Source organism: Taeniopygia guttata, chromosome 2 (genome assembly GCF_048771995.1).
Source record: "Taeniopygia guttata chromosome 2, bTaeGut7.mat, whole genome shotgun sequence".
NCBI classification, from domain to species: domain Eukaryota; kingdom Metazoa; phylum Chordata; class Aves; order Passeriformes; family Estrildidae; genus Taeniopygia; species Taeniopygia guttata.
The window spans coordinates 27215120-27238295 of record NC_133026.1 but is presented as its reverse complement, the minus strand read 5'-3'; the positions used below and the strand labels follow the sequence as shown (position 1 = coordinate 27238295).

At 35.6% G+C, this 23176-nt stretch overlaps 1 protein-coding gene across 1 annotated transcript in view; it reads right to left on the bottom strand.

Moving 5' to 3' along the window:
- The window catches only part of PHF14 (PHD finger protein 14), a 157298-nt gene that overhangs the window by 15791 nt on the left and 118331 nt on the right, over positions 1-23176 (bottom strand). Inside the window, 1 exon segment of the mRNA XM_030264726.4 lies at positions 15363-15476. Coding sequence (XP_030120586.4) covers positions 15363-15476 — 114 coding nt within the window.

Here is a 23176-nt window from a genome sequence, read left to right as displayed (position 1 = left end):
GAGGCATTGCCAAGGATATATTGCTTAAGAAACCTTCACTTCAGAAAGTTGTAGGTGTGTATCTCTCCTGAACATGTCACTGAAATACCATTTTCAAATGCAGGACTGGCTGACTTGCTGAAATTTCTAAGCCACACACTTACAGGTAACTGGAATGCTGGTCATGAAAAGACCAATATGACCTCACTTCTGACACATGACAGCCTTCCTTAATGAAGCTATTTGGTGTCAGAAGAGGTGAATGAGCTCCTCCGAAAATATTCTGAAGATGCTGGAATACAGAAGCCACCACCAGTCAATCGAAGTTTAACAGATTTTATGATTCTGGAGTTTGCTTGCCTCAGAAGGATTGATGTACGTTTGAAAAGAGTGAGGTACTAGGAGTCAGCATGCCTGCTCCATCTGTATGTAGACATCACATTTGTTCTGCAAAGCAGACAGGATCCTTCCATGATCCTTCCATGGCTCTGGAAGGGATGAAGACAACCAAGGACTTCTCAGGATTTTCATTTCACAAATAGCTAACCAGTAATAAAATCTGATGTCTGAAGATACCGAGTTTACCACAATGAGAAAAGCCTCTGTTATGTGCAACTATACATATTACTGGTAGCCTAATGCAGTTTTTGTCTGATTAACTTTTCCTACACTACCTAGAACACAATATTTTGAAAGATGAATTGCGAATGCAAGTTTGCCAGCATGGTTCTTCATAGCCAAAAGCCAAATGGATGTGCTGGCCTAAATAAGTGCCTGATTTCCAAGGGCAGGATCCCACACTTTGATACAGCAATACCCTCATATTGCAACTTCTTAATTATGAACCACAAAGCAGTGGAACCTACCAGTTAAAGCAGGTTCTTATCTTTCATGTAGGTAGCTGTTTGGATTGAAGTACTGTGTTATTTTGAGCCTTCTGACATGGCTGACCAGAGTGCAGTGTACATAAAAAGTATAATGTTAAAAAAGCTTCATGAGACCCAAACAAAGCATAGCCAAAGATATTCAATTAATTTCAATGCAGTTGGATATAGAACCACTGTTGATTTCAATGACTGTGACTCAAATTTTTCTTTGCTTTGAGCTCTCTGAAAATTTGGAAATTTGCTTTCACGAGATGCATTTCACGGACAGTAGAAGGAATTCCTAGAACATAACTCATCATCCTTATGTCTCACATTGATTTTAGGATGCAACAATGCAAAAATTCCCTAACACATATGCTACAAACATTCTGGCAGGAACAGTTGGCAAGCTGTTCTGCAGAGTAGAATCCAAGAGTAAATTGCATTCTGTCTGCAAATACTCACAAAAGGTAAAAATTTAGAGTCCGTAGGAACTGGAAATGTTAACAGAAAGAATTAAAACTGAAATTGCAAGTTGCTTTCAAGCTACTGATCATGCAGTATTAATCAAGCTTTACTGCCTTATCATAGCAATTAATTTTTGTTTCACATTAATGACATTCTTATCATGCCTGGGATATTAATGCAATTTGACAACAGCAAATACCATAAGATCACTTAGCTTATTCATGTCACTTGTGGGGACAAATTCACAGCTTTACATTAAAGACCTTCTAAACATACTAACTGCTTCTAAAATGGACTGCTTTTGTGATTTTTTCATAGAAAGATTCATTCTCACATTGTCCTTTTATATATGATTTCTAAAGAAAACAATTATCACATTTCTAGGCAGTAGTTCTAAACCAAAACACTGGGTATACCCCACCAAATAATATTTTGATGCTTCTTATTAAATACATGACCTTACTAAATCTCCCAGCTTATTTCATCATCAATGTGATGTGATACTAATTAGTGATTAAAGTTAAATTTATTGCTGTAAGAAAACACTTGGAATTCAAAGTAAAATTCTCACATACATCAGAAAGACTAAGACTTCATTTCAGCTTTCTGCTTGTTTGCAAAAAGCTGTGATGGATGCCTTGGGTTTTTTGTGACGGGACTGGCCCCAAAAAAGCAACGTCACCTTCGACCAGGTACCTTGGAGAGCACCTCTCTCAGACTACTGCAAAGCTGCAGCTGGAATTAGGGAGATAGTAGCCATAAATGCGGGAGTTGCTGCTGCAGGACTTGGGAAAAGAGCATTCACAAAGAAAGCACAAAACTTACACCACTTACCCTTCAACAGATTAGAGAAACATGGGATATGACACTTTAAAGTACTACAAATCAAATGGGTATAAAAGATTTTCAGCAAAGCTGAAAATGTGGTGAGATACTATGGTTATCTCACCATAGTATTTATAAGAACTGCAGTATTTGTGGATAAAACGCTTCATTACAAGTGTATTTTGGATTCTAAATTATTGTATTATATTCTTATTAACCCAATTACTTCACTATGTACATATTTAAACATAATTATATACTGTGATATGTACCTCTCCACTACTACTGCATTTACTGCTCAGGCTAATTTCAACTAAATTGGGAGTTCATTCAAATACACTCAGCATACACATATTTTGTGGTTTTTTTTTCCCAGACTACATTACTATTGTACAAAACAGTAAAGTACTAGAAATATCTTAAGTTTTCTGTACAAATAAAATGGGCACAATAAATTGACACTAAACACATGTCATAGTTTTCTAATGTCTTCTAAATAAATTTGCAGGATTAGTAGGAAGTTTTCTGTAAGCCTGTTTTAACTTTGACTTGACCTTCATTTTTATTTTTTTAAAGTTTTCGCATTCATACATCTATGCCCATTGAAGACAGGGTTAAACTTGTCCAAAGCGTTTTAATAAAATACTGAAGACCTCCTTTAATTTATGGCATATATATTTTCAAGAAGGAAAATGCTGATATTATCTTGGTTATAAGCTTGCTGCTGAAATGATTCAGATATTCTTTTCCTTTCGCACAGTATCAGTATAAAGCTTTTCTTTGCATGCAATGAATTATAGCTGACACTTCAAACCTATTCTATCAGTATCTTCTAGTCCAGAAAAATGAGAAAACATAAATATTTATTCTATGTATACAGAAGAGACACAAGCCTCTGATAAAAATGATCCCTTATGGAGTGATGAATAATTGTTACATGTGTCACACTTAGAACAGTAAAGGGCAAAAAATTTGCCACTTTTTAATATGAGGTTTTGAGGTTATTGTGCAAATAAAAATGCAGTCATTTTATCATAGTGAGCTGATAAGTGTTTAGGCCCAGTGATTTTTGATGACATTCACTTCATGACTCTACGGATGATGAAGCTGCTTGATTCAGATCCTTGGTCTGATTTGATAAAGCCTATTAATGAAGTGCTTTAACTGTGGAAAAATATTTATACAAACAACCTTCCATTTTCCTGGTTGATATGTGCAATATCTCTCTAGCTTAAGTTTACCAATTAATAAAACAAGGAATTAATTTGTTCCATTCTGTGATCACTGCCTTGATTCTTGCTTCCATTACTAACTTAAGTTTCTACATTATGTAGAGGAGTAGAGGCTATTATAACCTGCTCAATAATAAACACTGTAGGAAAAGAATGTGAAATTTCCAGATGTTTAAAACAATATTATAAACCTTATGATCAGTCTTTGCTTTAAAAAAAAAAAAAAAAAAAAAAAAAAAAGATTTATCCTATTAGTCCAAACTCTAGACAAAATGCAGTAAATGCAGTAAAATGCAGTACAGTGCAGTAAAAGAACTAAAACAATGTTTGTTTTGTTTTGTTTTTTTTTTTTAATCTATAATATCTGGTTTTATACTAGAAATGAAGCTCCTTGAGGTAATTTTTTTTTTGATTCAGTGATTTTAATCATATACCCTTGATTGCAACACTGAAATGCATTCATGATACAAATTATGGAGCTAAAAACAAATATCTAAAATTACAAGTTCTTGGGGTAAGATTGCCACAAGAAAAGTATACCATTTAACTGCACAGAATTATTTGCTAATTTGTATTATGGGAGTTTCACAGATCATAACGCTGAGACTCTGTGCTTATTAAATTCAATATATATTGATCTAAATGAAAATAAAGTGACATTAATTCAGTAAATAAAAAATAAGTAAGTTCTAAAGTTATTATACTCTGGAAAATTGGCTAAGACATATTCTCAAAGTGCTATGTTTGTATTAAACAGTGAACTAGAAATCACAATTCATAGATGCTAACTTAGCTGAAAAAAAAAAACCAACAATCTGGAAGCACAGCAAGTCTGCAATACTGCATGTGAAAAGTTTTAATTTTTGGCACTATTTCCTGGCTTCATCACTACACATGGGCATTGGCAGGTTAACTTGCGATACAAAGAAATAAGGAACTACCATAGATAACAGCAAGTATTTCTCTAATCCAGTTTCTTGCCACATACAATGGCACCACAGAAGACTGCATGATGAAGGCACGAAGAAATCAAATTTACTCATAGTTTCCAAAATGCAATATTATTATATACAAGTAATTTAGAGATAAAGAAATTCCACCTGAAACACTTAGTATCATATGAAGAATCCAGAAAACATAGGGTTTAGGAATAGCATTTCAAAGAACACACCAAGCTCTTCCATCTTTTCATTTTAGATAAAATAATTGAAATAAATGTTGATTTCAAATTTTCTCTGAGATCTTAGTACTTTTGCATGAGATCCTGAGGCAGGGATGGAGGGAATAAATGTATTTCTGTCCATGGCATAGAAGAGATCTTGCAGTCATGCTTGAGGCTGAGAAGGAAGTTTCTTCTACTTCATCTTTCCTACAGTAACAGGGTAATTGGATTATTTTTTTGGTAAGGTTTTAATGTGCTTCCCTTTTTTGAGTATCTTTGTGCCTCTGCAGACACTAAAAGCTTTCTCAAGTAACACCATGCCTTCAAAATTGGGTTATTTTTACTTTACTGCTTATCAGGCTACCATATGAAAAATGGTGGCTTTAGGATTATCTACACACTGAACAAAATCATCATCTTTGTCTCTATTCCCATTTCAAGTATCATCCTTGAAACAACAAAGAGACTATTAAAACAAGCAACATTTTGCAGAAAAAAATATCCAAAAGTTTGCACAGCGTGCACACACACACACACACACACACACACACACACACAAATAATATTCTGAAGGTGAATCCATCTTTAAATGCTGACTTACTGATATTTTTTCCCAGAGCTAAATATATAAATAAAAACTGTCAGAAAGTGAGAATAAAAATAAGCATCTAAAATGGCTTAAAAACTCTGCTCCTTCCCTCATGTTCCCTTCATGCATTTAGTATATTGTCTTCCATTTTGAACATTATATCTCTCAGATTCAGAGATACATTAGAACAACTACACCTTTATTTTGACTAATTTTTTATATTTTTTTACAATTTTTTACAATTTTTACTAATTCTGTGATGGGTACTTTCTAAATGCCTGTGTTTATGCTCCTGAACTCTGGACATTTATTTTCATAATACCCATGTGACTCTCTATGACCAATATTGGATTAACTGAGTTTATCAATAGCTAGTGGACAAAAAGTCTACTGAAAATTTGGGGGAAACTGTAGGTAAGTAAAATCAAAGGATTGGAAAATATACAGGGAATGGTTCTAATTTCAGTATTTAAGGCAACTTTCTCCACTGGCAGCTCACTTTTGGAATTTTGATTATAAATCTCCCAAAGATTAGAAGCTACTACTTGAATTTTTTTCTGCTTTCAGATAGAATTCTCCATAATCTTAGATTTTAACCCTGAATCACGGAATTATGGAATCATTTAGGTAGAAAAAATCTCTAAGATCTCTAAGCCCAACCATTACCCTGCCAACACCAAGTTCACCAGTAAGTTCAAAAGTCTTTTAAATATCTCCAGGGATGGTACTAAGTTATAACCCTGAGGAACCTTTCTTTCAATACATTTTTTCCTAACACCCTATCTAAACCTCCCCTGGTACAACTTGAGGCCACTTCTGGTCCTGTCCCTTGTTATCTGTGAGCAGAGAACAACCCCCACCTCAGTGCAGCCTCCTTTCAGGTGGTTGTAGAGAGTGTTAAGGTCTGCCCAAGCTTCCTTTTCTCCAGACTAAACACCCCCGACTCCTTTGCTGCTGCTCCCAAGACTTGTGCTCCAGACACTTCCCAATTTTGTTGCCTTCTCTGGACACTCTCCAGCACCTCAGTGTCTTACTTGTAGTGAAAGGCCCAAAGCTGGACACAGGACTCGAGGTGTGGACTCAAGTACAGGGGACAGTCACTCTTCTGGTCCTGCTGGCCACAGTAACCTTGTTAAAATTCAGGATGTCACTGGCCTTCTTGGCCACCTGGGCACTCTGTTGGCTCATATTCAACTGCTGTCACCAGCACCCTGAGATTCTTTTTCGCTGGGCAGTTTTCCAGCCTCTCTGCACCCAGCCTGTACCATTGGATTGGGTTGTTGTGACCAAGAGCAGGACACACACGGTTCCCTGCACCTTGATGAATCCAAATCAACACTGGTAGTTTTCCAACAAGCAAAGTGTAGATACGCCTCTGTCTACTGATAGTCTGAAAAGATTTCTCCTGATAACTATCACAAAAAAACTTCACAAGGATGCAAGCAGATGCACCACCACTTTGTGTGAATTCCAGTCCTGGTGGTTCTTGATACCCAATAGGAGTCTAAATTTCCAGGCAAAAATTGATCCTGAATTGCAGAAACAATCAGGATTTTCACTAGTTACAATATTAGCTCTTCATTTTAGTCAATCTCCTGAACAACTCAAATACAACAAGCCTACACTTCAGGGGAAAACTGGAATTCAGCTGTTAAATGCGAAAAAAGTGCTCCTTTTGAATGAGTAAGTACACAAGAACTGGCTAATACAGCAAATCCAGAAACACTAGTGAGTATTTTTAAGATTAATTTCTTTTTTCCAGAGCACCCAAATGGCAATGCAATCTCAGTGTCAGCCCTGGACCACTGAGCTGCATGTGCTGACACTGAAGAGGGAGCTCATAGTCCATAGCTAGGCATGTCCTTCACCCCCATGGACATCACTCCATGGTCTTTCAGAGCATCCCACTGACCCAGCTCACTCATCTGCAGGCCCAGCAAGAGCAGCAGGCAGTCTGGGAACACAGACTGCCCTTCTAGCAGCAATGTGGGCGCGGTCTGGTGGCCACTGAATGACCAAATAATGTATAAACCTAATTTTTCACTTAAATATTACAGGTAAGAGAGAACACAATTAATCCCTCAGGAAAGAAACAAAAAAAATAGAATATTAAGAGTGTCCCCATAATACATTGAAGAGAAAAGCTACACTTACTTTCCTCCAGGAAAAAACTTCCATTGTGTACCACACAGGCCACACAGGAAATGACAACAGTGACTTATGTGACATTGCACCATGCCACATCATGGATATCTCAAAGCAACAGTCAAAGATGACCAGATAGTACACACAGGTCCACTGAAGCTCACTGACATCAGTACAACCATCAAAATCCTCAGCAGGTGGGAAACAGCCCTAAACTTGAAATTCTCGCTATTTTCCCACCTAAAGCTTATTTCTATCCTATCAGTTTAAAAAATTGTTTCAGATTTTTTTAAACAAAAAAGAGTCAAGCATTATTTAAGAAGACTATTTTTTCTTCATAGGAATGCAATTCAAACTTATCCATCTTGAGAATATGAATACAAATTTGTACACAAGTGATCCTAAATGCCACTGCCTTCCTGCTTTCAATGCTGCTATTTTTCCAGAGAATATATCCACAGATCAATGACCCTTTCATGTGATCTGGAAATGCCAAAGAATAACACTTCAGGGAAAATACTGGTTTCACTTGAGTTAAAATATTAATTTTTACAATAGAAAGAAAGCAGGAATCCTAAAATCTTTGAGGAGAATGCCATCCAGAAAATGTATAGACCTGGCAAGTTAAAAAAAAAAAAAAAAAAAAAAAAAAAAAAAGAAGGAATAGAGAACTAGCAATTGTTCACAAAAAATAATTTCAAACTAAAGCCATGGTAATATTAATGAATCTCACAGATTAATAAACTGCTCATTTGGCAGCATTCACTGTAGCATATTTTTGCATGTTTGGCCATTTTTTCTTACTGTTTATTAATTGCATCTACTTGGAATTTATGATCTCCAGGTACATATCAGTGGTTATCAAGACTGATGAATGCATCCCAGATGTTGGAGTCATGTGGAGGGTCTATCCATGCACAGGATCTGGGCTGAAATCCTGAATGTTTTCCTGCAGTGAACTTGCAGGCACTCCTGACAACAGAAATGCACCTGACAGAGTAAATTCCAGAAGTGTCTCTCCTTTTCTCTCTATCACTGCATGAGAAAGACATTCTTATGCTGATGTGTAAGAATGTACACATGATGGGGTATTGCTTACTGCCCGGAGGGGTCTTTGAATCCTTTTCTCTATCCCAATGGAGACTTCATTATCAGATTATAACACTTAATGAACTTCACTGGTGTGCTTTTCTCTGTAGTCCATGCGTACACAGGATTTCTGAATTTAATTTTTTGGGTATTGGGGGAAAAAAACCTCACAACAGTTATTTTCTAAATTTTCAACATGCTTTTAAAATCTCTTTTAGAAATATGGATGAATGTCAGGCAATAAAGGAGAAAACTGCAGGGATTTTAATGGCATCTGCTTTGCTTATTACACAATAGATATTTTTGTCATCTATATATAAAGTATCTTTGTGAAACCCTTTAAAACATGATTTCAAACCAATGAATGCCATTTTCTATTTGCCTTTAATTTCCTCTCAATAGTAAGTTCATCAGAGTGTAACAATTAACTAACTTAATTAAGCTAACTTAATTATGTTCTTTCATAGGTCAATATGTAGAGCTACTCAGATTAATAGCAGAGCTTGTAAAGTTAATCTTCTTGTATAATGCAAATGATGCCCACTCATGTATTAAATACCTTCCTGAGTAACAGATGATATAGGACTGAATGTACTTTAAAGAAGGGCAGAGACTGTGAAAAGGTTAAATAAAAAAAGTCTTGGATTTGTGGAAATTTTGAACATATTTAATTCATTTTTTAAATTAATAATGTTCTTCTAAGAGGAACCCTCTTTCATAAGGCCATTTACAGCTTAAATATACATAAATAAATTTTGACTTCAAAAGCAGAACTGCATGACAGCATTTTCCAGCCATCTTGCGACCTTTATATTTAGTTCTTAAGAAGATTACATAAAACAGTCATGTGAAGAGATTAGCAGGAAAATATGAATTCCTAACTCCAGAGCATTTACATGCTTAACTGTATTTCCCGGTTTATTTATTCCCGGAGGAACCACTTCAGTAGTCAAAGGTATTATGTTCCTTTTCTCAGTTCATTATTAATTCACTTTTAACACAGTTAGACTCTAAGGCTCTTCAGGCATGTGGCTTACCACTTTTGTTCTGAAATATTAATGGGAACTACAGTAATAATAATAATTACTTGTAGAAGCATGAAAAGGAAAATCAAACAAATCTCCTGAGTGCCAAATGATCTGAAAAGGTGACTCAACTCCCTTGTTTTGATAAATGAGTATGATAACTGGAAGACATACTATGACAAGAAAAGTTGGATTATGGACCAGATCACCCACAAGTAATTCCACAAGGAATCAAATATCAGTCTTTTCTACAAAGAATCTTAGATCCATAAAATACTCGAAATGCATTTCAATCCCAGGTCTGTAATCTGCTGCAACTCTTCTCCTGTCACTCAGAGAAAACAAAGAGAAGGAGTGCAACAAACATTATGTAATAAACACCTTAGAGAATGTTTACTGTGAAGGAGCATAAAGGAAAAGATGCCAGAAGTATGAAAACCACCACTGCTCAGAAGCTATAAAACCAGAAAGAAGTACTAAGAAATGCACTGGAGGGATCCATCCTATGTCCACCAGTATATGGATGACACAGATGATCCAATATGCTTTCTTCTCTGTTAAAGTATGTCATTTTTTTTGGTGGTGTTTTGTCTGTTTGCAGATCTCAGTATAGCAGCAGGTTCAGAGTACAGAATTCCAGTATCACTACTGATATAAAGGGGAATTATTTACCTATGATACAAAATAACTAGTAAGTTATCACTTATGATTTTTCATCAGAAAACTGTTAGGTTCATACAGCATGGACATTTACAATTATTTTTCTGAGTGGGGAAATTCCTCAGAAGTCAAACAAAAAAAATTAGTGGTCAAGACTAAGCATGAGTCCAACTCACCCTATGTCAGTCACTATATATATATATATATATATTTTAATTAGCAATGGGTCAGAAAGAATGCATTTATAGCAACAACTGTCTGACACAAATTTTCTATTAAATGCATTCAAGCCAGAAGCTACACAGAATAAAGGGACTATATGGTTAAGCCTATGAAATTTAGAAAAGAGTGCACAGGCTTTTCACAAATGCAACATAAGAGCTGTGCATTTATACATACAGATAGATATACAAATATATTTTATCTAATACATTCTTGTGTTCTCTAAGAGTGCAAATTATCTCTCTACTTCTTGATGGTGCTTATTCTTCATGATGATTATTTTCTGAAATTAATTATGTCAATGATGGACGGTCAATCATTGAATAGTCTAATAATAGCAGATGGAAAAAATGATCACATGAGCATTATTACAAACTTTCCCATGGAATTACTTTCAATTCAATAAGTTCAGAATATGTTAGACCATACTTTGCTTAAAAAGTAAAAACCTTACTGCAATAAAATACCATAAGGACTGGACACACTGATGATGAAATTTATAATTTTGGGTTTAAAAAAAAAAGTATTTTGTACTAACTTGAAAAGCCAAAAAGACTTATTGGGAAAGATTTTATCCCAAGATCAAGGAAGGAGCATAAATCAAGTAAAAAAAGGACAGGATCAGCTGCCAATTGTATTAACAGAAATTAAGCAACATTTCCTTCCCTCATATAGGAAATAATACAGTTAAAACTGAATTCTACAATCTTTTTAGGATGCTTGTACCATACTTAGAACTATGGCAGATGACTTAAGTGTGTGACACATCTTTTTCTATCAAATGAATCACTATACCTTAGCCGTACATTACTTATGGAAGAATGTCTGTGCTCTATCCAGATAAACTGGAAGCACTGAATGTCTAATAGTTCAGAAAGAGGTTAGAGGGTACCTGTCTTAATCCTTCTTTAGCTAAGAACCACAAAGATTTGCACAGCTTTTATAGTTTGAATACAGCACCCAGAAAGCACCACGGACACATAAGCTATTCAGGTTCATATGCCTATGAACACATGATTTATATTTTACCTTAAAGTGCTCCATGCTTTATATGTGCGCTTTTTTTGTAGGGGAAAGTAGGGGTTTGTTGGTTGTTGGATTCATTTTTATATCCAAGAGAAAAGACAGGACAGCTTTTCCTCTGTATCTGTACTGTTCTGGCAATGCAGACACTCAGATCTGCTCTGTTAGCCTCTAGGCTTACACTATTAAAACATGATTAATTAATTTGCCACAGGATTGGCAAAGGAAATTAATACACATAACTCATGTACTTCTATTTTACTTCTAATTAAACAAGAGAATATGCCTCTTATGAGACTCGCAGTTAAGGGAACTGTCAAAACTAGTATTTTCTCATTTAGATAACAAACCATGGACACCATGATTCCCCATAGATTTACGGCCTGCTTATGAGAAATGGTATCAAGAAGACAAAGCCCACCCATCTTGCTCTTTAGACACATGAAAAAGGCAAAGTAAAACTACTTCAACAACAAATCTTCACTTTCTTCAGCATCGCTGTAGATCCATCAAAACCCAACTTAAATAGATGTACCAATGCAACTGCCAGATGCAAAGTGAAGCTGACCACAGAAAACAGAATAAGGGTCATGAAAGCTGATACACCAGCCTTCCAACCTTATTGAACAATTGCAGTGTTATTCAAGCAAGTGTATTTGTACATTTAAAACATTTTAAACGCTGTGTGTCTTAAATAATCACAATATCCAGAGAATTTCCTTTCATCCACTCATGGTAAAGAATGCGCAGTATACAGAAAAAATGGTATACTAACATTATAGTGAGGTATATGTGAATTTTTAAAGTTTTGTGGGAAAAAAATCCTATCTTAAGCATTGTTATTGGAGGAAAACTGCTGAAACTACATAAACTGCTTGGAAGGTCTACCAAAATTACACTGAAATTAGGATGAGACAGGATCTATCCCCTTCCAAATGCACTGAATTCTTCTTTCAATGCCACTTTCCAAATTCAATTCTTAAAAAACCCCAAGAAATATATACAATATTAAGTTATCAATCACAACCTTATTTTAGGATGGCCATTAATAAAATTATTCAAACATTCAAATATATACAACTTGAATTTTAAAGAGGCTTTCACAGCTTTTGGAAAGATATAATAAAGTATCTTTCTAACTTTAAAGTCAGTTCAGTTAATTTATAACATGAAAGGTTTCTGCATGTGAAATACACTGATGAATACACACACTCTCCTGAATCTCTAACAGATGATTCAGGACACCTGTGAAATTCACCGAAAATTCACAGCTGTCTAGATTTATATACTCAACATGCTAATTTGCTAATTATTTTTGCAGTGGCTCTTGTTGTATGCCCCATAGCTGGACACTGTCCTAATCTAACACAGAGTTAAATCTAATTTTAGAACATCAAAAGTGGCTGGGAAGAAGGGCAGCAGTAAGAGGAGTGGATGCCATTCTGCCTTCCTGTTGAGGAGAACTCAATATTCAACCATCATTTCTATTAGGAGGAATGACTAAACAAGCAAAACAAAACCTCATTTGAGTGATCAAATTATATCCCACAAATATCAACCTACTGATGACACAAGTAATTGAGTATTAGATTCAGACTGTGCTATCTAAGAGGAAAACAAATTGTAAGCTGGAAAAAAAAGTTCTTTGTTCAAATTAATGTGGCAACTTGTGTGATTTTCCATACTTTCTCCTACAAGACTCTTTTTGAACACCACTTTCCACAACTTTCTCAAATTTTCTCCACCTTCCTGAAACTCTTTGCTGTTAGCCACCTTACCTTCCTTACTCTTTTCTCATATTTCTCTATGCCACAGATGCATTTGAGCTTTTCTTTAACAACTCTCACCAATGCTGATGGTTTGAATTCAGATGAGAGATAAATTTCACAAATAATGCACCAGTCAGTAGTAAATCCCACATATTAACTCATTATACAGATATTGAAAGGTGTACCAAAAGACTTCAAACAAAATTAAAAATAAAAAGGCATTAGTTTAATTCAAGCTCTGCAATCCCTTTTGGTCCTCTTTTTTAGGGTGTAATTCATAAATGTTTGTTTATCATGCTGACTTACCCATGAGTAACTTAGGTGGATTGTTTCATGGTGGGTTCTGAATTTGGAAATTCAGCATACTGGTGCTCCCCTCTCAAGGTTCCCTGCAAATCCAACCACAAAACTCTTTCTGACTCACCTCTCTCTCTTTTGTACAAACTGCAGTAAATATGACTGGAGAAAGTCTCATTCCCTTGTAAACCACATGACCCCACAATCCATAAAATAGCTTCAACATTAACTATTACTGAACTGTTTGTAAAATTTGAAAGGTGTATTTCCATCTTTTGATTATCTGAAGTTTCCTCTCCCCCACAGCTGAGCTGCTTTTATTCCACAAAAGCAAAAACTGTATACCCATCTTCCTCTTGGTCACCTTTTACTAACTAACCATGTTTTATTCCTCTTTCTGCAGGACTTTTCTCTCTTTTTATTTTTAAACTTCATCTGTGCTCTCAATTTTAATTTCTCCAGTGGAGTGAGGTAAGTTGAAAAAGCTGAGAATTAAGAGGCAGATCCCACATCTCTCCAAAGACTAGAGGTCCCTCTGCTACACAGGAATACATAAAAAAGTATTACTAAAAGCTTGTACTACTCTATCCTCAGGACTGCTTAGATATGATAACCTGAATTTCTATCTTGGAATATGTAGTGATATCCCAAAATAGGTGAATCTACTTGGTCTTATTCCAGGAGACACTCTTAAGAATTCTCCTGGCTTCACAGTCTGGACCTTCCCTCTTCTTCAGACAAAGTGACAAGACTATCAGAGAAATAAAGGTATTTAACTAAAGGCTGCACTAAACTAACAAATGGCATTGCATTTCCTATGACTAGCACTTCATACTGTCCTTTGCTGTGAAAATTACAATCAAAAGAAATCTCAGGAATAAAACCAGCAAAGACTAGTTTTTATATACCTGGTCCTTGACATATTTTGTATAGTAATAATACCAACTAAACTGAATAAGCCAAGATTAAGTGTTAAGGCTACTAGAAAGAAGTACTTACACCTCCTAGGAAAGGTTAATTTACGGATAGTAATGGTTCTCTGGGAAGATGACTGCCACCATGAAATGAAGTTATGAGTCTGAATTCTACAGACAACCTCTCCTCCAGCTATAGTGTACTATGACAGGGATGCAAAGCAGGGATAGAAAACACTGTGAGTCATTTGATACCCTATGGAACTACCTTACAAGCACTACTATTACTAGTACAGCACTTTTTGAAACCAAGAGAACAAAGAAAGGTCGAATCTCAGAAAGAGTCTTTCCTTCACACAAGACAGAAGTAAGACATATTGAAATTTTGTGAAGGATTTACAAGTTTGTATCTACCTACATACCTATGTACAGATTCTGACTCTTCAGTGTAATGAAATTTATTTATCCAGAATCTAACAGAATCTCCTGTAACTGTCATGGTGTGACAGATAGGAACAATAAAAAAATTCCTAATTTCTGACAGTAAGAAACAGTATTTAAAAAGTAGCATTTATTATGAAGTATACTTGTAGGTACCATTAATAATAGTCCTGAGTTTTACCTTGGTGTTGCATGCTGTTAATATGGGAGTATAAGACTGTGGATCTCAGATTCAGTCAAAGAAAGAAACTGAGAATTTCTAGCCAGGCAGAAGCCTGGGAAAGAGATGGAGAAGAATGTAAATAATTCTTTATCTCTCTTGCTTTTCACATTGTTTATAGTTAAGTTCTATCACTGTGCATCAAGCACTTTGCACCAATGGTGTGGGTTATTTTCACTTCTGGACCAATGGAGTTGGTCCTCACGAAGCTCTGTATAAAACAGCAGTGTATTTTGAATAAACCAGAGTTTTACTCTCAGCAGCCTTCTGGTCAGAGTCTCTTCATTCCCGTCCTGTCTCGACAGCAACATAAGACTGAGCTCTAGCTTTAAAAAGTCTCTGTTATTAGTAGTACAACACTAGGCATGAAAAACAGAGGCAAATGTGTATTCCCCAACAGTTAATCTTGGAAAAAAACAGACACAGAATGTCCTACCTCTTCTGGACGTTTCTGTGCCACCGATATCAGCTCTTCAGAGCTACTTCTTGAGGTAGAGGGTACCACGTTACCTGGGGCCTCTGAGACCACCTCATTTGACGGCTCGGAGTCCTGAGGGCAACAGACACAAACAGACCCCTCAGCAGCGTGTTGATGTGGCACGCCAAAAAAATGAGACTTTTCAGAGGAACTGTGCTTTAAGCACAGAGAAATAAAAAATACTTGAGGCCTGAAACTCTACTCTTTTTTATATCTGGGCAACTTCTTTCGCCTGAGTCAAAAACATCTGTCATATATTTTCTCTTGAAAGAATATTTTCTTCATTAGAGCATTTTAATACTTATTAAGTAGCTACAGCATTTCAGAATTGCAAAGTTATGAATAAGCATGGTTTTTTACCCATACCTACCCCTGCTCCTGAACTGCAAGGAAGGGAATATTACATTTAGTCCACTTATGGCAGATGGATGCTTCTGCAAAACACCTGGAGCCATGCTAGAACAACCCCCAACAAATGTATTTTACCAGTCCTGCAAACTAATATCGCACACAATCTAGTAAAGTTAAAGATATTAGTAGAGTTTGCTATCTTTTAGTATTTAACATTACAGTAAAATAAATAAAAATTCTCAAATAATTTACATTCTATTTTCCAAATAGCCTTGATTTTATCACGCAACACGACTAAATAATTCAAAATAAAAAACACTTTAATACCTTCACTGCTTCACACAGAGGTTTTGATAACAGCATAGATTGACACAGTTTAATGCAGAGAAAAAATCCATTAGTTGGTGCAATCTCTACTGTGCTTGTCATAATGCTCATTACAGAAGGTATTTTAGATGTCAGTGCTTAGCAAGCAGAGTATGTGCTTTTGATACATCACTTTCTTTCTACATTCACTAATTGCAAGGAAATCAAGATTATACTTTTGGAAACTGCAAGCTGCAGAGCTCATTATTAAGTTTTCAAACATAACAACCTGTAACAAGTAAATTAAAATTTTGTAATGATAATATTCAAAAATTGCAGTTTAGACCACCGCATGGAAAGGGAAAAAGTGAGCACTGTCCAACAAACACTACTGAATCACACAGAGAATCACATCTGGTGAGACCAGATATTGTGAAAGAATTAAGACATGGAGGGAGTTCCCAAAGACTATAAAAGTGGAAAAAACACCTCTGTGCTTAAATATTTCTAATAAGGACTTTTTACACCTTACTCATTGCATCACCTCTCTGCGACTTAGAAAAAGGATGCTCTGGGGCATTTTGTGACATGACACTTTAAACGTCAGGTTTGTTATGAGGAAGATGTTTTAGGGAAAAAAAACAACTTTCAGAAAAAAGTAGCTTTTACTGAAGACTAAAGAATACCATCAATTAAAATGTTAACAGCGAAGTCTAACTGCCATTGCACTGAACGGTTTTATGAGCATAATGCTGTATCTGTGGAACAAAAGAAAAAAAATGAGATATATTGGAAGAATCTCAGTCAAACATAGTGAGCTGCAAGGAGAAACATCTCTAGAATTCTGATAATAAAAGTCTGATTTCCCCCATGCTATATATGCCATCAAAAGGAAATTTACATCATGTTCATCCTGACAGCTCACTGGTTTCCCTAGATTTGTACAGGCAAACATCTCTCTCAAAGGCCACCTCAGTTTGGTCCCAGTGAATTATGATGATGAGGATATTTTTTCTTGTTTACTCAATTAGCCATGAGCTCACTCTGAGTATAGAACAGTACTGTTTTCTCCTTGAGAAAGTTAAATCAATGCCATTTATCAGCTCAATATGTTTCCAGAAGCTCTTCTGTGCTTCTTACAAAAAGAAAAGTAACAAACACATCTACTGGAAGAAAATTATACACTTGTCTGAATCCGTTGGTTCAGTGATTTTTCTCCTTGAATTCTGTTTGCATTTTGTACCCGAACAAGCTTTTGTTATGCTGCTATTACCTGTAGCCAGATAATGGTGGCAACCATTTTCAGTTACTTTCTTTTTTAAAGTAATAAAGTGTTTTTTAAAAATTATCTGAGCAACTGCAATTTGGTAAGCTTACATTCATTACAGTCCTTTGTCTCAACAGGTCCATGGATTCTTTTTTATATCAAATCTTGAGCATCTTCTCCAGCAGTTTGGCCATCCTTCTCCTAAGAACCAGCTGGCTAATTTAATACTTCTGTTTTTAGAGAGATGTATGGAAACCTAATTTACTCTATTATTCAGAAACAATCCAAGCAAATAGGCCTCCCTTCCCAATTGCACTTGTTTTATTATCTCTTTTCACATTGTTAGTTGATCAGAGCATGGTGTTAATAATGCCAAGGTCCTGGGTTTGATCCCAGTATGGGCCGTTCACTTGAAGAGCTGAACCTGATGATCCTTGTGGGGCCCTTCCAATCCAGATTATTCTGCAATCTAAATATGTAACACAGGCAATCCATGTTGTTCTGAACTATTTTGACAACATGTGAAATACAGCTTTCAGAAAGAGACATATTTAGTGAGTGGAATGAGATCCTTTCATGGATGATACCACCATAAAAATGCTGCAAGGTGCAAATGAGAACATTTACAGAGCTGCTTCCAGGTGTGTTATGAGTATGTGGCCAAGTGAGCAACAGTTTTGGTTAGAAATCCTGGTACTTGTACTCTGGCAAGTAAAACAACCCGGAAGAGTATTAACATAATTTACACTTGGAAAGGCAAAAAACCACTACCACTGACCTGAATCAATATTTTTACCAAGGAGCAGTTAAAAGGAAAAATATACTTCAAAAATAATTAAAACTTACTGTCCTAAAGTCACCTTATTATTTTTTTCAAGGTCCTGCATGACGAAAACAATGACAAGGGCATTACCATTGATCTGTCAGCCTCAGCTGTAGCAGTGATGGACGTAGTGGTTTATGGACATATAATTAACACGGTAACTATTTTGGTACATGCCTTTTCTGGTGCTTAAGCCCTTCCCACTTCATTAACTCATTATTACATTTTCTACACTACACAGGAAAAAAAACACAAATCTGCATTTTCAAGTCAGACAAATCAATACATAGCTTTACAATAGATCACAATATTTAGTTATATTAATTAATTAATTATGGGGGAAAGCCATAATGGTACTAAATGGTACTTCCAGCTTCCTTAAAATGTAGAAATAGTTTGTGAGAATAAAAGTGCATTATAAAAAAATAAATTCCAAAGTCTCAGTAATAAATTTTTTCCTGAAAAATGCCGATTTTGATCAAAGCTCCTCAAAATATGAACCTTCTTGAACTTACAAAACCTTGAAGAGGAAATGAAATGTGTAGACATTTTGCTATGTCTATGCAAGAATGATATCCCTGCTTTTAACTATGGCTCTTTTCCTGTAACCTAAATGTTCATGCAGTCTAATATACCACAACTGCATAGGTTTGATCAATCTCTTTTCTGCAAAAAATAGTATTTTAATTATATGTCGTCACAAATACATAACAAATCAGATATTCTAGTTCTGGGATGGAATCTGCTTACTAGTTTTTGCAGTATTCAGTTCTCTTCTTCCCTTCACTCCAATTGGTGTATTTCCCCTTTGCATCTACCATACAGGAGCACACATTGTGCTTTTAGTTTTGTGCTTTTCTGTGCAGAAGCAACACTAACACAGTATGCTGGAAAATCAACAATGCATACAGAACAGATGTGGATTTCATCTGCAATGAAAGTGATAGATTTCAAAGGGAAATGTTTATGTTTTATGCTATGCTGATGTTTTGGCTTAATTTAAGAATTTCACTATTCTCACATTTTGCTGTTCAAAAACCAGACCTTTCATTCCAGATTGAGACACATATACAGGTATGCATGGTATCTGTAAATAAGATACACGGTATCTGTAAATAGGATACAGATATGTATATACAGACATGTATAATCTGTATATATATATATACAGTATATATACAGGCAAAGCACACAGTGAATATCACTGTAGCAAAATGCTGTATTTAACAATCCATGTTGCTGTCAGCACAGATACTGACTTTATAAAATAGAAACCTGACATTGCTTCTTATTTTAAAGAAAATGAAAAACCAACGTATATTTTTAAACAATGGATAAAATACTTTCCTAAAAAGCTCAAGAATTTCCATTTGAAATATGATGATGGAAAAATGGTGTCTTACAATAGTGTTCACACCAGCCTAAAAGCCACTACTTTTTCTGCTACTGCTTCTTTAGAAAAAAACTAAAATAGGATTGAAACAAATCCTTTATAGATTATTTCAAGCTGACAGGTTTGAATATATTATGTTAACTCTGCATCGTTTTTCATCTATCTTCCTTTACCTTGGTCCAGTTGAGAATTACACAAGTCATAAATTAGCTTTAAACAAGTTTTGAATCAGCCTGGAACTAGTTTTCAAATTAAAGAGCCGTCAGTATATTACATCGTACTGTCATTTTATTACCCCAATCAATTCTGTGTGGCCTGAGGTAGAAAGAAAATGGATGCTGTCTTCATTTGCAAAGGGTTTATCTCTCACACCAGGCTGTGAAAACATGACTGCAGTAATGAATTGGACGCTAAAGTTACTAACAAAGACAGAACAGTAACAAAGTAGAAATACTTGTCCCCCTTTAGACTTACAAAATTGAGGGGGGGGAAAAAGGCCTTTCTGAAACATGAAGACAGCTTCTTACAGTTGAAGCACTATGGGATGAAATTAGCAAATTTATATTGAAGCGCTAAAGTGCTCGTAGCCTCAGAGTGTCATTTCCAGTGCTGCACAGAAAAAGCCTTCCTGGGTCAGACACACAGTGCCTCTCCAGCCCAGACCACGGAACACCTCTCCAGCAGCTGAGCAACTACTCCTGTTCTTATTCTTACACCCCAGGGGCATACTTTGAAAGTATTTGCAACATCTTAGCCGGAATTTCAAAAAAATCTGCTGCAGACAAGATTTCTGTAGCTCTCCACAGTTCACAGGTGGCCAAAGCAAATCCCCAGGAAGAAACATACAGTTTATCTCAATCTACTCACATGCAAGATCAGTCACTTTGCTGTTCCTCAGATTTTACCCTGTTAGTTAATGAAGCAAGAATATGGGCTTTAAAGTCATGCTCCACAGTTATAAAATTTCCCTTTGTCTTTTATTAAGCCTTTGTCATTCTCTTCATGCCGCTTTTATTCAACATCTGACAATCTCATCTCCTCTTCTGCCCTCTCCAAAGATAGGAAATCACAAATGCAACCTCTAACATTGCTGTGCTAACCTCCTATGCTGCCAGTCACAGAGGCAACACTGCTGTTATGTCCTTGGTTATTTTTTCTCTCTCTGGAGAAGGGGATGATGACTTCTATGTTTATACACTGTTAACACAATAAGGTCTCTTTCTCAGCTCACTGTGAAACCACCTCAGTTCAAGCAATAAACCTTAAGCTGTCTCTAAAAGCTCTGCCTTCTTTTAGAAACAGAAACAAAACAAAAACCTTTTATAATTATCTGTTTTAAAATTTAGAAATTAAATTACATTCTTCAGCCTCACACTAGTTTTACTTTTTTTCTTCAAACACATTTTGCAATATGAAAGAATTAATAAGGGTACAATAAATACCCACCTGTTCCAATTTATTATCCCTTTATATTCCAATAAACTACAGCACTGACAAAGTATACTTGCATCTTTGAAATCCACCCAGCTTTCCAAGTGCAAAAGGTGAATTCCCACTTTAACTTTTGTTTTAAAATAAGCATGCTACTATTGTTAGTATTTTCTAGAGGTGTTTGATTATACTGTGAAAGGAAACAGGGTCATCTGTTTTCTCTGGATGCCTTCTTCAAATAGAAAAAAAAAAAATACATGCATTTAAAGTTAGAAAGAGCACTCTCAAAATGTTTTTCATATCTATTCTTCTAACTTTATCACATGCAAATAGAAACAGAAAACAGAAAAACATTTTACTGTTTGAAGGTATTATCATTCACTGACCTCTGGAACCTGAATTAGTTTCCCCTTTCTAGCTCACATATTTTCTACATTTCCATTACTCATTGTACTAATCCTACCTGTTGTGGGACTGAATTCTCCCCCTTCTCAATCAAAGTCTCCTGGATTATTTTATTTCCTTTTTACTTTCTCACCATTCACTATTTCCCAACATTCAAAAGTTATTCTTTTAGCTACCTTTTTGATAGCTGCCTTTTTTGACCCCAGAAGTCTTTAACTGTATTAAAAATTATCTCTCTTAAAATGCTGTAATTAATAAAACCACATTAGAATACAAAAAAGGGAATTTAACTTCTAATTATAGCCACTCGAAACACTAAACTCATCCTGTGTGTATAAAATAAGGACTACAACTTCTCTGTTATTGTCATGGATTAAGAATACTGACCACAGATAAAGTACGACTTAAACTATTGGCAAAAACTTCTGTATGAACACATAAACCATCACCAGAAATTTTTAGAATTTCTTCACTAAAAGGAAAAACCCAATATCTATATTTTTGTGTGTATGCGTGTGCAAATAATGTCCTATGTCTTGCATAATTTGGTAATTATCTGGTGTACCAGAGCAACAGATTTTATATGAATATCCTTTTGCAGGATATTAATATACAGGCAAGATTGCTGTACTATGCTATTATCAGTTTATCAGTGCATGTAAGAATAATTCAGTACTTTCTCCCTTTCTTTGTCCACACTTCTTCCTTCCTATGCATTGTTCTGCCTTTTTTTTTTTTTTTTTTTAATTTTTTTTATTGTGGATTAGGTTACGGGCAGATACTATAGCCTAAAACGTTATTTTTGTCCTCATTTCATACTAGATGGAGTTTATAGTTATTTTACTTAGTTCAAAAATCTTTTTATGACAGTACACACATAATTTATTACAGCTGAATCAGGATATTTCATTTTCTCTGTGCCTGTTTGGTACAGCTCTCATCTCTCCAATCCTTTTTTTCCACCATCCAGAAAAATAAAATCCCAAACCCAAACCTCAGGAGTTGCAAAACAAATTCTCAAGCACAGCACGAGCATCTAGAGCCACAGTAAGCGCAGACACTGATTTTGCAGCTGTTGTCTCTCACAGAGGGGATGTGCAGTTCACATAATCTAGGTGTATGTAACCTTAATCTGGTGCATGTTTACTGGGGCATTACTCGGGGTGCAAGTTTCCTGTGTAGCTGCATGTATGTCAGATAGTATTGCAATTACTGACTTTGACATGCTTCCAAAATTACACGGTCACCTGACACCCAACATGAAAAACAAGACTTTCTAAACAACAGATGTACAAGGTCATCTGGTATCACTCCTGGAGAGCAGTCTGCAGCTACAGTAAACTCCACTAATAAGGCTACATTTGGGGTTGTAGTGGTCTCCTTCCTTAAGCAAAGTTTTATTCCTGCAGAAATGATCAGGGGCAGATCATAGCATCCATTCACACAGTCTCTCTAGAAGAAAGTTTTTCCCAGAGGTAGTTCTTTTCAAGCCATGTTTAAAATGCTCCAAACTTTCTGTGCTTTTGGATTACTGAGGCAGTGACAACTTGGGAGTAAGGTACAGAAGAAAACTTGCTTTCATCTCTTAGGGTCAAGCTGCACATTTGCACTATTTATGGTCAAAATAGGTTGCTTTAGTCGACTTCAGCAGCTTGGAAGAAAGCATACACGAAATTTGCTCACAATATTTGGCTAATTCTTAACTTGAATGAGAAGACTAAACACTTGAGAAGATCTCGGCTCCAAAAAAGCAGCTGCTTTATTCTAACAAAAATAGAATGTAGCTCAAAAAGGCT